The sequence below is a fragment of the Bos indicus x Bos taurus genome, chromosome 7 (genome assembly GCF_003369695.1).
Source record: "Bos indicus x Bos taurus breed Angus x Brahman F1 hybrid chromosome 7, Bos_hybrid_MaternalHap_v2.0, whole genome shotgun sequence".
Classification (NCBI taxonomy): Eukaryota; Metazoa; Chordata; class Mammalia; order Artiodactyla; family Bovidae; genus Bos; species Bos indicus x Bos taurus.
This window is the reverse complement of record NC_040082.1, coordinates 15,562,950-15,579,923: the sequence shown is the minus strand read 5'-3', so window position 1 is coordinate 15,579,923 and position 16,974 is coordinate 15,562,950. Positions and strand designations below refer to the sequence as shown.

General features: G+C 41.6%; 1 protein-coding gene across 2 annotated transcripts in view; it reads left to right on the top strand.

Annotated features, from left to right (window-relative positions):
- Nucleotides 1-16,974, top strand: part of RHOBTB3 (Rho related BTB domain containing 3) — an 84,526-nt gene that overhangs the window by 34,349 nt on the left and 33,203 nt on the right. The window contains exons 8-11 of one of the 2 annotated variants that reach the window (XM_027545570.1): nucleotides 2,018-2,138; nucleotides 7,406-7,579; nucleotides 10,273-10,439; nucleotides 16,433-16,529. In XM_027545570.1, the coding sequence (XP_027401371.1) occupies nucleotides 2,018-2,138; nucleotides 7,406-7,579; nucleotides 10,273-10,439; nucleotides 16,433-16,529 (559 nt within the window). The remainder of the gene's footprint in view (nucleotides 1-2,017; nucleotides 2,139-7,405; nucleotides 7,580-10,272; nucleotides 10,440-16,432; nucleotides 16,530-16,974) is intronic. The other variant, XM_027545571.1, reaches the window with a different exon arrangement.

Genomic DNA, 16,974 nt, shown 5'->3' with positions numbered 1-16,974 from the left:
AGGAAATCTGTTATACAGATGCAGAATCTTTATATATTGATACCTAAAATACATCTACATGCATTCATGATGTACAAATTCGTAACCTTACCTAAATGGTTAGGACAGAAGTGTTGCCTGTTGTTCTAAACCTGAGCTTTTCCTTGGGTTGGATTCTGAACAGTCATTCCTTTCAGTAGCAAGAATAAAACAACTTCTTCTTGGGGAAGGGAAAGCTGGGGCCTGTATTAGTCCATGGAACTGAATTAAATCCTTCCTTTGCACAGGAGGACACGGGTTCTTGTGTGCTTTCCTCCTGTGCTTTCCCGGGGGTCTCTCATCTTTGAGTATTGGGAATCAGGAAATACTCCGTTTAAATTGTGTCTGCCACAAATTACCTGTGGCTTTGAGTAAGTCTTCTCAGGGCTTTCTCTAGAATGAGGGGTAAACTAGGCATAGTTTATCAGGCATAGTTTATAGGATTTACTGAATCCTAACCATTCTAACCAATCCTAACCACGAAGAACTTCCATCTATGCCTGCTAAGTCACTTCAGTCGTGTTGACTCTGTGCGACCCCATAGACGGCAGCCCACCAGGCTCCCCCGTCCCTGGGATTCTCCAGGCAAGAACACTGGAGTGGGTTGCCATTTCCTTCTCCAATGCATGAAAGTGAAAAGTGAAAGTGAAGTCGCTCAGTTGTGTCTGACCCTCAGTGACCCCGTGGACTGCAGCCTTCCTTCCAGGCTCCTCCATCCATGGGGTACAGTTTATCTCTAGACTGATTTCTGAAGCCCCTGCTAGCCCTCAGGTTCTGATGATGCTTTTTGACTGTTCCTGTGCTTTATGTGTAGGAGCCCCCCAAGTCCTCACCCCCAGTTCCTTCAGTGTGTATTAAAGAATACTGTGTATAAGAACTTAGATTACAGGAGCAGGGTTTGTATAATCCTGTTTTGGTTGTCTGTTTTGCTCATGGATATCATCCTGGAGTGTATGTTCTTCTTTGAGAGGCAGGATAAGGTTTTTTTCCTTCTCGCCAAATGTTTTAACTTCCCACCCTAGTAGATTAACTCAGAGTGGGGAGTAGGTGCCTGTTATTCTTATTGCTAATGTTGTATGTACACTTGGTTATTTCTTAGAGATAAAGCTTTCTGAATTTCCTGTCTAGCTGAGCAGAGGGTCAAAAGTTCTGACCTGGCCTGAGGTTCTGAGAGTCAGCCAGGGAAATGGGTGATGGAGGAAGGGAGAGGGGCTGGCTCTCATTCCCTGGGGCTCTTTCCTTCAGAAGGGATTGTCTGAAGGATCACAGAAAGGGTACACAGAGCACCAGATCCTAAGTGGGGAGCAGAGGAAGGCTGGAGATGCCCAGCCTTCTTCACTGTTAACTGGAGGCTCCAGCTAGGAGTTGGGAGAGGACAGATCGGTGTGGTCATGGGACAGGGTTTCTAGAGCTCCAGATGAGAGATGCAGGCAGCCTCTGATAGATTCCAGCCATTGGGACTGTGGGCAGGAGAGATATTTGGGATTATAAGGTTGTAGATCAAGATGCCTTAGTTCCTCACTCCCAGGTGTATTAACGTTGAATCTAGTGAGCAGTAGAACTTGATGTGAACGGTGAAAAATATGTGTGTTTTCTTAATTGCAAATTAAATTCTGTGTATATATTTTCGTAACTAGTGAATAGACAAGCAGGTTGTATATGCGAACACGTTTTACTAGGCGTTCATATGAGGCCGGGCTACTGCTGTCTGTTTCCCAGGAGACAAAGGTCCGGGGGCTTCAGCGCCCCTCATCGTCAGTTGCAGACTCTTCACTTAGCCAGCTCCTTCGCTGCTGTGAGTGCTGCGTAGTGCACTGGTGCTCTCGACAGGTAGCAGATGTAGTTCTCGAGGGCAGGTTTCCACGAAAGCTGTGACCAGAGATGCCATAGAGGGGGTAATCATTACTCCTTTAGACAGCAGAGATTTCCACGTTCTCTAAGCAGATTATCAACGCATATTGTATAATATTTCCTCTCGTATTTTTATTTCTCCTTATAGTTTAATTGCCTAAGGAACTGCAAAACCTATCAAGCCAGAAAACCTCTGTGGTTTTATAACACTTCCCTCAAGTTTTTCCTTAATAAACCAATGCTTGCTGATGTTGTCTTCGAAATACAAGGTACGGTTCAGTTTTTACAAAGTTCATCATTTGTTTTAATTTCTTGTTTTAACTTTCTGTTTCAATTTCGAGTATTTTGGGTGAAGGAATGACTATTCTCTATTGTAGGATGTAGGTTAATAGTACTTGAATTTCTACAAATTTCTACAGTTTCTAGAAAATTTCATTTTCTAGGGAAATGAAATATTTTATTAAAATAAGAAAATGAATTTATATTTTCCTTAGTTTGTTGTTACTGTTACCCAGTGCTTCGTTAACTTTTAGGGACTAGCAGGGGATAGACCGATGTTACAGATCACCCACTTGTGTATTTTGTTTGTGTATTTCTTTAAGGTCATAGTTTTTAAATCATTTGAAACTAGCCCCCTCAACATTTAACATTACGTCTAGTTTATGTTTTCAGCTCTTTTCCTTTTTAATTGAGCAAAAGGAACTACTCTTGCTTAGGGTCAAGCCTGGCTTACATCAGGCGTCTGTAGTTATCACTACATTTACTTCTTAATGACACTCAGAGCAATTGCTGCTTTTTAGCTCTGTTGGAAAGTAATGCTCCCTAATTTTAATAAAGATGAGCCCTTTTAATGCCCATTATTGTTATTCGCTTGGATACTTTGTCACTTTAGTAGATTGAAAGCATAGTCTTAAAAATGAATTGTGAAATACCTTTAATTAGGAAAGTTGTTTCCAATGAATTAAGTACACTTTCAGGTGGGCTGTTACTAAAAGGAAGATTTAATTTAATTTTATGGTAGAAATGTATGGCAGCTAATAGTACCTTACTTTTAAAAAATGTTCACCAGAAGGATTTGTTTTGCTTTTAACTCTGGTCACTTGCCAAGACAAACTGAATTGGAAACTTTCCAAGGTGCCTTTGGGTAAGCGGCTGCTAGTAGCTGCAGTGTGAGTGTGGGCTACTGAGAATGGGACAGTCAGTGACCTTGAAATTATGTAAAAAGGGATTCGGAGAAAAGAAGGCTCACAGTTGACCAAATTTCCTTATAATTTGCATAGGAGGCACTGACACCAATTATTGTACACTATTATTTTGCAGTATTATTTTAATAATATTGTATATTATTTTGCAATGTTATTTTAAAATAATATTTTTAAATATTATTAAATAATAGTGCAAGATATTATTTTACAATAATATAGTAAAATATTATTTTAATATTTTACACTATTATTTTAGTGTAACCTGTTGAAAAGAGTTTCATGGGGAGTGTGCAATGCATGAAAATATATGTTACACTGAGAGGAGAGAGGGCAGTGATACAGAGAACACTCTCATAGCCTGCTTTTCTTCGGTGATCCCACCCACCGACCCTTCGCAGGCACCTGCTTGTACCCCACCGTGGGAGCAGCCGGACCTGAAGAGCCCCCGTAATGCCTTCGGATACCACGTGGCAGCTGCTCTAATGCCCTTTGTAGCCTCCTCAGCTCAACACCCGAGGCCCCCAAGGGAGCCAGGAGTGGACAGGAGCCAGGAATGGGTGAAAGCAGGGGCCAGCGGGACCTCTGCCATCCACTGGCGGAGAGGCCGCCTAGTTCTGAGGCGTGTGGGGAGGGCAGCTCCCAGAGCCGTGGTCACTGCCCTGGGGAGGGTCTGCAGCCCTAGCTCCAGCCTTGGCTTTGCTTTCCAGACAGTGTGTATGCATCCTTGGGCCGGTCCTCCGTATGTCCTCCTGGAGTCTTCTCATTTGCAAAGTGAAGACCGTCAATCATGTTGATTCTAAAAGGTCCTTTCTAGTGTTAAGCTTGATGAGACGGTAGTGACAGAGCAGGTCAGGGTTTTGCTTGGAAGCATTTTTATTATTTAATAGGTTTGGCTGTGTTACTTTGCTTTTCGGATCCTCTGTTTCCTCACTTGTGAAACGGGGATGCTAGTTTCTACCTGGGAGAGGGTGACTGGTCGTGAGGATGGAGATGATGGTGCGTGGAAAGGCACATTTAGAGGCCTCATAGGCAGACCACACTGTGGTTTTCTGTGCTGAATCCAGGGCTGCAGCAAATCCTTTTTAAAAACTGTTCAGACATCACTGACAACTGACTGGAGTTGACATGAGATATAAAACTATGACTGAAATAGTCATCACATGTACACATATACAAATATATAAATGTATACAGTGTGTATGTAAGTTTGTGTCTTTTTCCATTAAATAAAACTAGTCACAGTAAACTTTTGGATATGATGTAGAAAGATATGTTTCCTTTTGACATTTGAATCTGTGCCTTATGAAAAATACTATTACAGAGCTACATTCTGTCTTGTTTACTTAGTACATATTCTGAACCTCTCTTGAGCTAGACAAGTTTCCTGTTTTCAGGATAAAACAAAAGAATGATTCTAAAAATTTCATTTTTGAAACTTGGCAAGTAGTGTGAAGAAGGTATGAAAAATGTAGTATTTTAGTATGTAATAAAAATAAGGATCCTTGATAATCTGTGCAAAGTTACTAGAAACTGGGCTTTAACTGTTGTTTCACTCTTAAAACTTTTCTGAAAAAAAAAAAAAAAGTAACAATTTAATACTACAAAGGAAAGTTACTTTAGGTCTTGATGTTTTCAAAGGACATATTTATCTGTTAACTAGAAAACTAATGTCTTTTTCCCCCTGTAATTCTTCAGCTCTAGCCTATTGCTGTTGTGTAAATAATCACTACATTATTTTCATTTAGCCTGTTTTATACTTTGCTTTTATATATATATATATATATATATATACACACACACACACACACAGTGTTTAAAAATGTGGCTGTACTGAGGTATTGTATTACAGTCTCACAGTAGAACAATTTATAACACCAAAACAGTAGTTTGAAAGAGTGAGAAACAGAAATGGATATTTTCTTGATTGGAGGTGTAGTGATTTTTCAAACTCAATTCCAAGCTTGAAGTGGGCCTTGAAAATGCCTGAAGGCCCTGCGTGTTCTGTTCTTGGTTTTGTAACTCCATTGTAACCACAGTTATCAACAGGAAGTTTCTGTTCAAGTTTCAAGGTTACCCAAGTTTCTTTCCCATCTACTTCTATCTACTAGGTGTTTTTTTTTTTTTTTGCCAATCTTAAATTCCTCTGCTTACCCCAAATTGTTTATTTAAGCCATACTCCTATTTTTTTTTCTTTTTTCATGGCTCCTTATTTAAGATTTTAGAATCTTCAAGTTGGAAGTCAAATTGCATTGCCTATTTGAATTCTTTGTTAATTGCTGTGTACACATACATCCAGCACACTTTCATTGTGGAAACTGGTCACCCCCCGACCGATGGACACTGTAACACTGAGGGCAGGTGACTGAAAGTCAGAGAGGGGGCCAGGAAGGGAGGCTGCCTGCTGGTAGGTGTGGGGACCTGGCAGGAGAACTCCTAAGACTTCTCCCTGCACGCACGGGAGATGGGTCTGCGCGGGTGCCGGGCAGTGAGCACAGAACTGGCGCTGTCGTGCATTGCATGTGGATCCTGAGGGGCTATTGGCTTTGGAGAAAGCACTAGGCTTACGTGGAACTTTTTTCCTCTTTTTTTCTGAGCCAGAAGATTTTGTGCTTGGATATTAAAGAGCATGAAGAACCCCGTAACTAAATATTTTGGAGAAGAATATATGCCCCTGAGAAGTATGAGATTTGGGGGCTGCCGGATGCAGACTTGTGGGCAGGGCAGAGTAGTCTGGCTCATAGAGCTACTTTCTGGAGGGGGAGAGTTTTGTCACTCACACTGGCTGTGGCGTCTTCCACCAAACTAAAAGTTTGGCGTCTCCACACAGATATAAAGAACAGACTTCTGTACTCTATGGGAGAAGGCGAGGGTGGGAATGATTTGGGAGAATAGCACTGAAATGTGTGTATTACCATATGTGAATCAGATCACCAGTCCAAGTTCGATGCATGAAACGGGCACTCAGCACTGGGACAGCCCAGAGGGATGGGCTGGGGATGGATCGGGAGGGGGTTCAGGATGGCGGGCACATGTACACCCGTGGCTGATTCATGTCACTGTATGGCAGAGCCACCACAATATTGTAAAGTCATTAGCCTCCAATTAAAATAAATTAATTTAAACAAACAACAGAAAGATAATAAAAGTTTGGCGCCTCCAAAGCGAGGTAGCTCCATATTTCTCACCTTTGTACATTCATTCCAAACGTGGTGGTTGTCACGTGGCAGATGCTTGATGGCGATCTGTTGATCTGATCTAGACTGAGCTGAAGGCTGGCTGTAGGTTCGTGGTTTCCTCAGGAGGTGGGAATGGTGAGCCCCAGGCTAGCTGAGTCCCGTCTGCAACAGCCGTGGTCCCTTGGCATGGTAGTTGGAGGGCTTAGCAAGTTTCTCTGGAGAGTCAGTTCAGTTTCATGTGCTTCAGTGAGGCATATAGGCTGAAAAGTGAAAAGTGAAGTCACTCAGTTGTGTCCAGCTCTTTGCGACCCCATGGACTGTAGCCTGCACCAGGCTTCTCCATCCATGGGATTCTCCAGGCAAGAGTACTGGAGTGGGTTGCCATTTCCTTCTCCAGGGGATCTTCCCGATCCAGGGATCAAACCCAGGTCTCCCGCCTTGCAGGCAGATGCTTTACCCTCTGAGCCACCAGGGAAGATATATGCTGAGGGGCCTTTAAACTTTAAAGCAGCCCTGGCCCTCCCACAAGCAGGCCTTATTCATCTAGGAAGGGGAGGTTCCCTGTGGAGGTACTGTGACAGGGAGGAAGCGGGGGACTAGATCATCCATCCTCTTCTGAATTTTCCATGAAGTCTGAAATGTTGCCTTTGGCCCCACAAGAGTTTCCCTTGCCATTCTTGCTGTGATCTATGAACTGCTTAGGCTAAGCATGATTTATTTTCCTGTTTCTGATACATGGAAGCCCAGCCAAGACTGTACTGTGAGTAATGGCTGTGTTTCCTTGGGAGGGCACTTGGGCAGGGGTGGGTAGTGGTATTTCAAGCCAATTGTAGAGGAATAGATGTTTTGTTATAAAAACATGTAGCAAAATACTTCATTTCAGTGTTTCTAGCTTCAGGAAATAAAAACTAAGTAACAAATAATTGCCTGACTTGCAAATTGTTCCTTTCAAAGCCAACTTTTGAACTCTCTTAATTTTTCAATTTATTTAAAAAACTAAAAAGTCTCTGACTTTTAATCACCCTCACATCTGGTTTCTGAATATCAGCTTAGCTGTGCCTAATGCAGTACCATTCTGATTAGAAGGAAAATTGCTAGAACAGGAACTCAGCAAGCTTATGGCCCTTAGCTTTGTTTCCCTGTTGAACCTTACAGGTACGACGGTGCCGGCCCACAGGGCCATCCTGGTGGCCCGGTGTGAAGTGATGGCAGCCATGTTTAACGGGAATTACATGGAAGCAAAGAGTGTTCTGATTCCAGTTTATGGTGTTTCCAAAGAGACTTTCTTGTCATTCTTGGAATATCTATATACAGACTCCTGTTGCCCAGGTGAGCCATTATACACGTTAGATGATGATGATGTTCAGTCTCTAAGTCATGTCCAACTCTTTGAGACTTCATGGACTGTAGCACGCCAGGCTCCTCTGTCCTCCACTGTCTCCCAGCCTTCTCTTTGCTCAGATTCATGTCCATTGAGTGGACGTGATACTACCTAACCATCTTATCCTCTACTGCCCTTTTCTCCTTTGTCGGGCTTGCCTCGTGGCTCAGTGGTGAGGAATCTGCCTGACAATGCAGGAGACATGGGTTCAATCCCTGGGTCGGGAAGATCCCCTGGAGAAGGAAATTGGCAACCCACTCCAGTATTCTTGCCTGGAGAATCCCATGGACAACGGAGCCAGAGGCGGGGGCTACACTCCATGGGGTCGCAAAAGAGTTGGACACAAGACCTAAGCAACAAGCACATGTTAAATAGAATCTCATAATTCTTTCTTTCCTGATAATCCATTTTGAGACATTGCTTTCTATGAAACCTCTTTTCATTTAAGGTTTGTGGGAGCTGACATCATGGAATGTGCCAAGCAGGTGGAGGTGATGTTGGGACAACAGAGAATTTTCATAGTCAGTTCAAGTGCAGGAGTGGTGATTGGGTGCCTCTTGTGGGCTCTCAGACCCTGGGATAAGTTCACGTGTCTCTGCAGCGCCGACAGCACGCTGATCATGGCAGGCCCTCTGAGGTGGAGGGGTCTCATGGTACTCAGCGGCTACTCCACTGCCGCAGATTAGGGCGGAGAGCTCCCCAGAACACTGTGCTTTCATGAGGAGAATAGGGTTGGGCAGCCACTTTTATGGCTCTGACTTCTGACTGAGGCACTTTCAAGAAATTTCAATATTCTGAGATTCCTGTGGTTGTCACTCTAGCCCAGAGGATGGCCTTTTTCCAACTTTTAATACTAAAAATGCTGCCTTTTTTTTTTTAACCAGCTGAGCCACAAGGGAAGCCAAAATATCAGTTTAATTAGAAAAGTCCAGTAGGCAAGATCTATTGCAGTATGGAAGAGTAACATCATACTCTCCTAAAGCAGACTTATCCAAAAACTTTTCTTCAGTGGTTTAGAATGCCCAGTGGACTGTAGGATTTATTTCCCTGTTCACCGACTGTTGACTGGGAACTGTCTGTGGCAGCTGCAGAGTGGACCAGGTTTTGCAGGTTCCCTGGACCTGGAGGCACTTTAGATAAACTGCAGAATCCTTGCCACAGACCCGGAGCCTTGGGATGCAGGCATGGAAGCCCCTTTTAACTAGTTTTTTTTTATCCTTTGACCACCAGATGGCTCCCGCTGCAGATACAACCAGAATAAGCCCCAGTGGTGGAGTCCAGGAGCCTGAGGCCTTGGTTACCAGGACCAGGCCAGGCACCCTGCCAATATAAAAAGGAAATACACCTTTCAGACCATACCTGTCTTCAGGCTGACTGCTTTAGTTTTACATTCAGAAATGTTTGTTATTGAAATCTCCTGAGTTTTAAATAAGTCATGAGCCCTCTAGTGAAAAGTTTTAGAAATTCCAGGACAGAAAATTCTTTTAATTGAATCAGTTCTGGTCTTGCAGCCATCTATAGAGTGTTCTGGAGTCAGTTACAGTCGTTAGTGTTAGAGACTGGCTTATCATTGCTGTTTAGTAAAAATGAAAGCGTTGATTCTCATCAGAATGTCTGTTACTGGGTATTTTATTATTTTGGTATTGGAAAAATTTGTATATTAAAATATTTGAGTGGATTTGGAATAATAAGGAAATTTGTTTTCTCAGTCGCCCTCTCACTAGAGTAATCGAAGCTTTGGATTTTAAGTTTTATCTTACTAATTAGAAAAAAATGCTCATAAAAGCAGCAAAACTGTAAGACAAAATACTTTAAAAATGGTAAAAGGTGAAGTGTGAGGGGGAAATGAGTCAAAATGAATAAACAGAAAGTTAACCTGCATACTGGAATATTTGCACTGGGAGATTGCAGAAAGGAAAATAATCTGTTCATTTTGATAAATATTTATTATATACACTATTCTTGGTTCCTTGCTACATTTAAAGAGGGACAAGAAAGAATTACATGAAAAAAAATCATTCGACATACAGAGAAGTGTTTTAAAAAAAAAAAAACTAACAAAAAAAACCTGGGTGACTGCAGGGGTTTAAGGAAGGGGGATATTTTAGTGCTTAATGGGTACAGAGTGTCAGTTGAGGAAGAAGAAAGTTTTGGAGAAGGGAGTGGCGGTGATTACTCACCAATGTGAATATACTTCATGCCACTAAACTAAGCACTTAAAATGTAATGTTCTGTTTAACTTAAAACTTTGTGTTACATTTATTTTACCACAATAAAAGCCAAACAAACCCAAGCCAGAATAAAAAATCGCAAGGATTTAGTGTAGCTAACAGACAGAATTGCCCATTAGCCCTGGAGTTGGTTATTAAGGGCAACGGTAGAATCTCTTTCTCTGGAGAATTAAAAACAACAACAACAACAGGTTCACTTCTGAGTCCAAAAGCGTGAATGAATTCCACTTAAAATGGAGTCATCGTTTAGACTGCAGACTCAACTCCTTCAAGGCCTTTTCTAGGCATTCTCTTTGACACTGCTTGGTACAGTCAGCACTTCTTCGTTTTTGCTGTTGTTCTGTGGCTAGGTCAGAAAGGAGACTGTGTTATTATTGCCCATTCTCTCTTCTTTGCCTTCCTTGCGTCAGCCGGCATTTTCCAGGCCATGTGCCTCCTGATCTGTGCGGAGATGTACCAGGTGTCCAGACTGCAGCACATCTGTGAGCTCTTCATCATCACCCAGCTGCAGAGCATGCCAAGCCGGGAGCTGGCGTCCATGAACCTCGACATAGTCGACCTGCTCAAAAAAGCCAAGGTAATTGGCCCCTACGTTTCTGGTTGGTTGATTTTTCAAAAAAAAAAAAAAAATTATATTACTTCAAACATTTTTTTGTTTGTTTCTCAAGAGTTCCATTACCCTTACGAACTAATGAAAATTAATGGAAAAAAAAAATTGAAGAAGGAAATGGCAATCCACTCCAGTACCCTTGCCTGGAAAATCCCATGGACAGAGGCACCTGGTAGGCTACAGTCCATGGGGTCGCAAAGAGTTGGACACGACTGAGTGACTTCAGTTTCACTTTTTCACTGATGAAAATTAGTTTGGAAATGTGGCTACATGAGTAAATGTGCCCTGACAACACATCTGCAGATAATTCGGAGCATAGTGTTTTTGAGCAATGCTTTTCGAAGGAGATAGTTGCCAATATGGAATTTTCCCAACTGAATGGTGGTCCTTGTTCGCGTCAGTCGTGTGTGATGCTGTATAGCTCTGTACAGGCAGTAGAGAAAATAGAACTTCCCTTGAATTTCCCTCAAATGATCCCATCATAGGATTCCTGAGAGAAAAATGGAGTCATCGTTTAGATTGCTGACTCACTCCTTCAGGGCTTTTTTCTGGCATTCTCTTCGACACTGGATGATTCATACATACTGATAAGAGATGGTTAGTCTGAACTCGTTTATTTGTTCATTCCTTCATTCTTCCGTATGCCTGTTCACTTCATGAGCATGTTTTACAGTTCTGCTTGTTTGCTGGAGGTGTTGACGGACTTGTCAGTTCCTTCAAGCATCTTTCACTGAAGTGTCTCAATGTGTGAGGAGTTACTCTAGTATTCCATGGCCTGCCCTGAGACAGCCGTCAGGGCACAGTGATCGACTCTGGACTTACATTAAGCTGAACCTTCTGTTTTTCACAAGAATGTATTTGGTCCATCATAACAGATGATCAGGACTTTGTGAAATGTTATCTGGCATACAACATATTGGTTGTCCCTATCAACTTTGACATCCAGAATTAGGAAAATATGACAAGTTTGTCTTCATCCAAGTTACTAAGACAGAGCCACATAAGGGGGCAAAGGACTGACTCTCTGACAACTAAAAGCTTACCTCCGTGCTCTGGGTGTCACTCACTCGGTCGTGAGTGACTCTGCGACCCCATGGACTACAGCCTGCCAGGCTCCTCTGTCCCTGGATGTCTCCAGGCAAGGACACTGGAGTGGGTTGCCATTCCTTCTCCAGCCTCCATGCTGAGATGAATTCATTAATCCCTGTGTCCATTTCTGGGAATGGAAGGGAATTCATTTAAAGCATCTAGGTCTTCTCTTGTTATCTCCATAGCTATTTTTCATTTCTCTCATAATCAAGTCCTCAGATCAGATGTATTTAATATTACAGGAAAAACAAATTTTAAAGAAGAGATTAACCTTTATCTGTCTTTGAAATATAATTACATTGAGCTTGGGATTAATAGCTATTCTCTAGATTTAGGTTAAAATTTCTTTTTTATCCTTTCTAGCATTTTCACATTCATTTTTGATGTATCATTTTCATACATTCTAACAAGTCTTTCATACTTTAAAAAAAAATGTGTACAAGCTTTGTTTTCCTTATCTTGTAGTACCTTTTATATAGTTCACGCATAAGAGAACTCTCTGCTTGGTTGCATTGATTTCTTTAAGTGCCCCTCCCCAACACACACACACACACACCACACGGTTCCTCGTGAGAATTATGATTGTATTGTCAGAAATTCTTCCTGACCTATTTTCCCTGAATGTGCAGTTTCTGACTGTGTGAGTAGTATCCTTATTTTTCCCCTTGAATTTTTAAAGTCTAAGACACCAACTCTGCTTGAATTTTACTGTTTCTGAAGACTTTTATGTTTGCTAGCATTAAGCCTGCTTTCGCTCGTTTTCCTTTAGTCTGTTCCTGGCAGTCCCTAATTTGCCAACATGAATCAGAAAAAGGATCAGTTTTCTTCCCAGTCCTCTCTGAAGTTCCTAGGTTGAGGTTGAGCTTTGCCAGCCAGTTCATCTGTTGGTCAGACTTTGGTTGACCTTTCCCTCGTTGCGTCTCTGACTTCTGTCTTTTGGCACAATTAGCCTTCTAGTGGCTCTCTGAATAATTGAAATTTGCAATCCCTCTATCATCTCTGCTGGTTTTGTATTGTATATCAGGAAAACATCATTCATACTTTTAAAAAAATTTTAATAGAGAAAGGGGTCACAAAGAGTTTTAGGCAGGAGATGATTACTTATTTTTTAAAACATATTTCTTTATTCTGGCTGTGTCGGGTCTTAGTTGCAGCTTGTCGGGTCTCGTTCTCTGACCAGGGATTGAATCCGGGCCCCAGGTATTGGGAATGTGGAGTCTTAGCCACTGGACCACCAGGGAAGTCCCACATCATCCGCAGTTTTGGTACAGATAAGAAGATTTGGTATTCTCTGTCTCACTTCTGCTGGAACTTTCCTCTAACCTGTCTCAGTTCTTTACCATGATTGTACCTTCAGATTCATATATTTCCGTCAGGTTGGAATCTTAATGTGCAACAAAGGCTCCCCTCCCCGGCCCTTAATCAGATCAGTTCCTTTGGATCGAGGTAGAGATGCCCTATTCCTCCTCTCCTTTAAAACTTATCTTGGCAGACTTTGGTGACTCCTATGAAGTCCTATTTACTCTCATATTAAAGTGTTACGTTCAACTTCTTGTAATCTGTGCATTGATATTTGGTTTCTTCAAGCCACCATTTTTGTTTTTGACAGTTTCCTTGTGAGTTTGCTGGGGGTGAGGGGTACTTTCTCCATCATTACTATTCTTCACAGGGCTGTTAAATGTTGTAGCATTTGCTTTATGGTATTTTTTTAAATGTCTTTACAAATTCCATTATTTATTTCAGTTTGAACTGTCCTCTCGAGTCAGTGTATATTCTTCCCAAAATGTAGTTTTTCCAGTGGGATGCATTTCATTTCTTGCCAAGAGCCCATAATTATAAAATCTTAAATCTTGTTCAAAAATAAAATTCTGCCCTTGAACCATGCTTTTAATAGCCAGCTATTCATTTCTGTGATCTCCCTCTCTCTTGAAGTCACAGCCTGTAGGCAGTGTTCTAATCAGTGAAAACATAAAGTGAAAAAAGATTGTTAAAATGTGATATAGTATTAAATGAACTATAAAATCTCTTATAATTCAAAAATTCCGATTTTGTATAATTAAAATCAGGGCTTCCCTGGTGTCTCCGAGGTAAAGATTCCACCTGTCAATGCAGGAGACATGGATTCAATCTCTGGGTCAGGAAGATCTCCTAGAGGAGAAAATGGCAACCCATTCCGGTATTCTTGCCTGGAAAATCCCATAGGTAGAGGAGCCTAGCAGGATATAGTCCATAGGGTCTCAAAGAGTTGGACTCAACTTAGCAAATGAACAACGCCAACATAATTAAAATCAGAGGGACATTTGAATATACATGTTAAAATATACCCACATTATAACTTAAAAAGAGTGGTACTTGAGTTTCTTCAAGATTTGAGATTACAAATCTGTTTTCAATGTAGTTATTAGTTACTGCTTACATGCACTTTCCTGACAGCTCAGATGGTAAAGAGTCTGCCTGCAATTCAGGAGACCCAAGTTTGATCCCTGGGTTGGGAAGATCTCCTAGAGAAGAGAATGGCTACCCACTCCGGTATTCTTGCTTGTATACTATTTTTGAGTATAACAAGAATACAGGAGTGGGTAGTCATTCTCTTATCTCAAAGAGAGCTAGGGCTTCCCTGATAGCTCAGTTGGTAAAGAATCCACCTGCAATGCAGGATACCCCAGTTTGATTCCTGGGTGGGGAAGATCCACTGGAGAAGGGATAGGCTACCCATTCCAGTATTCTTGGGCTTCCCTGGTAAAGAATCTGCCTGCAATGTGGGAAACCCGGGTTTGATCCCTGGGTTGAGACCATCCCCTGGATTGAGACCGTCCCCTGGAGAAGGGAATGGCTACCCACTCCAGTATTCTGGCCTGGAGAATTCAATGGATTACAGTCCATAGGGTGGCAAAGAGTTGGATATGACAGCGACTTTCACTTAAGAAATCTATTAATGTATTTAGCCTAAAGATAGAAACAACCTAAATTTTTATCAACAGATGAATGGATTAAACAGATGCGATACATGCAGTGAGATATTACTCAGCCTTAAAAAGGAATGAAGTTTGCATATATTATGACATGTGTGTGTGTGTGTGTGCACTCAGTTGCTCAGTCATGTTTGACTCTTTGCGACCCCATGGACTGTAGCCCACCAGGCTCCTCTGTCAATGGAATTTTCCAGGCAAGAACACTGGAGTGGGTTGCCATTTCCTCCTCCAGGGGATCTTCCCAACCCAGGGATCAAACCTGGGTCTCCTGCATCTCCTGCATTGGCAGGCCAGTAGTGCCTCCTGGGAAACCCATGTGTGTGTGTTTTAACTGGAGTATAGTCACTTTACAATGTCATGTTAGTTTCTGCTGCACAACAGTATGAATCAGCTATATGGATATATATATCCCTTTCCCTCTTGAGCTCCATCCCCCACACCCCATCCCAGAGCACCTAGGTCATCACAGAGCACCGAGCTGAGCTTCCCGTGGTATATAGCAGCTTCCCACCAGCTATCTATTTCACACATGGTGGTGTGTATATGTCAGTCCTAATCTCCCTATTCATCTCAACCTTCTCTTCCCCCATGTGTCCACATCTGTTCTGTACATTTTATTCCTACCCTGCAAATAGCTTCACCAGTACCATTTTTCTAGATTCCATATATGCATTCATATATGATCTTTGATTTTTTTCTCTAACTTACTTCACTCTGTATGACAGACTAGATTCATCCCTATCACTGCCAATGACCCAGTTTTGTTCCTTAAAAAGTAATGAAGTTTTAATGCGTGCTGCCACATGGATGAACCTCAGGGACCTTATAGAATAAAGTAGAATAAATCAGTCAGAAAAAAGACAAACAGTACATAATTTTGTATAACCTATATGAGCTACCTGGAATAGCCAAACTCAGGGAAAATAGAGCAGTGGTTGCCAGAGACGGGGGTTAGGACAAAGGGGGAGTTATTGTTTAATGAGTACAGAGTTTCCGTTTGGGATGATAAAAAATTTCTGAAAGTGGACAGTGGTGATGGTTGCACGATGATGTGAATATACTTAATGCCAACAAATTGTACAAACTTAAAGGTGGTTAAAATGGTAAGTTTCATGTGACGCATATTTTACCACAGTAACATTGAAAGCCTCGCATTCCAAAGTTGCCTGCAGCAAATTACTGTAATCTGAATTGCGTGGTTGGATGGATTAGTCATGGGTTGGAGGTGTCACTGGGTTGGCACCAAGGTGATGATGTCATGGCCAAGTTTCTGAGTTTCCCTGTTACTAACTTTTGGAACTCAGGATGATAAATGTGCTGGAAATCCTGCTCAGTGCAACGTACATGCCAGTTATAAGCAGCCATTCATCCATAACCTCACAGAAATACTTACATGTTAAAACCAATACCCTTAGATTGATGACATTCCCTCCTCAGAATATTCTTTGGTTTTCTCTGCAGGTGAATTTGTTGAGATATGGCCAAGTGTATACCTTTATTAACTCTGATCACCTCTCTGCCACACAGATATAAGTGTAGTTCATGAAGGCCATGACCTTAGATGAAAAGCTGAAATGAAAATCCTCAAGAATCTCCAGTAGACTTTGTTACCCACAGATGTAGTCATGCATCTGCTTAAAAGCCTTTAAGCTCCTGTGGCCACCATAACTGTTTCTTCATTCGATCTGGTTTCTTTATTGATGTGATTTTATTATGATTTGTTAGTAAGGCTCCCTTTTCCTGCCTGCTGTCAGAGTGGGCTGAAGGTTGCATCGTGTCCAGACACATTAAACATGGAATTGGGCCCTCTGTGAGTTCTCCTGGACCATTCCCTCGATCGCATCATCATGTTGATGGTCATTATGTGCAATATTATTTCCCTTTACATTTTTCTTGCAGTTTCACCACTCTGATTGCCTCTCTACCTGGCTGCTTCATTTCATCGCCACTAACTACCTCATCTTCAGTCAAAAGCCTGAATTTCAGGATCTTTCAGGTAGATTGCTAATTAATGTTTTTTGGGGACAATGATACTCTTTTTCTTAGATTTGAGACATAATTTGTAGGAATAGTAGTTTTTAAAAAGTAAGTCAGTGTGAGACATTCCCTTTAAGTATGCAGTGTGGTAATGAGGATTCTTAATAATACCTGTGTTTCATAAGAAGCTTGACCTGTGTTGCACAAGACACATTCTAATGCTGGTTTCGTAGCTCCCATCCATTTTTAAATGCGTTTTTTTGTGAATTAGATAAAGTGGCCTCACATGGTATTTGGTTGTGATAAATGAGATTTGGTTTTAACCATCTAAGTCAGAAATGACATTTAAATAGTTCAGCTTTTTAAATTCTCTTCTTATAAAGAAAAATTTATCCCGACTTGTACTGGTTATCTCCTGTCCCTGTATACATCCATCATATTACTTGGCAATAATAATTTTTTTA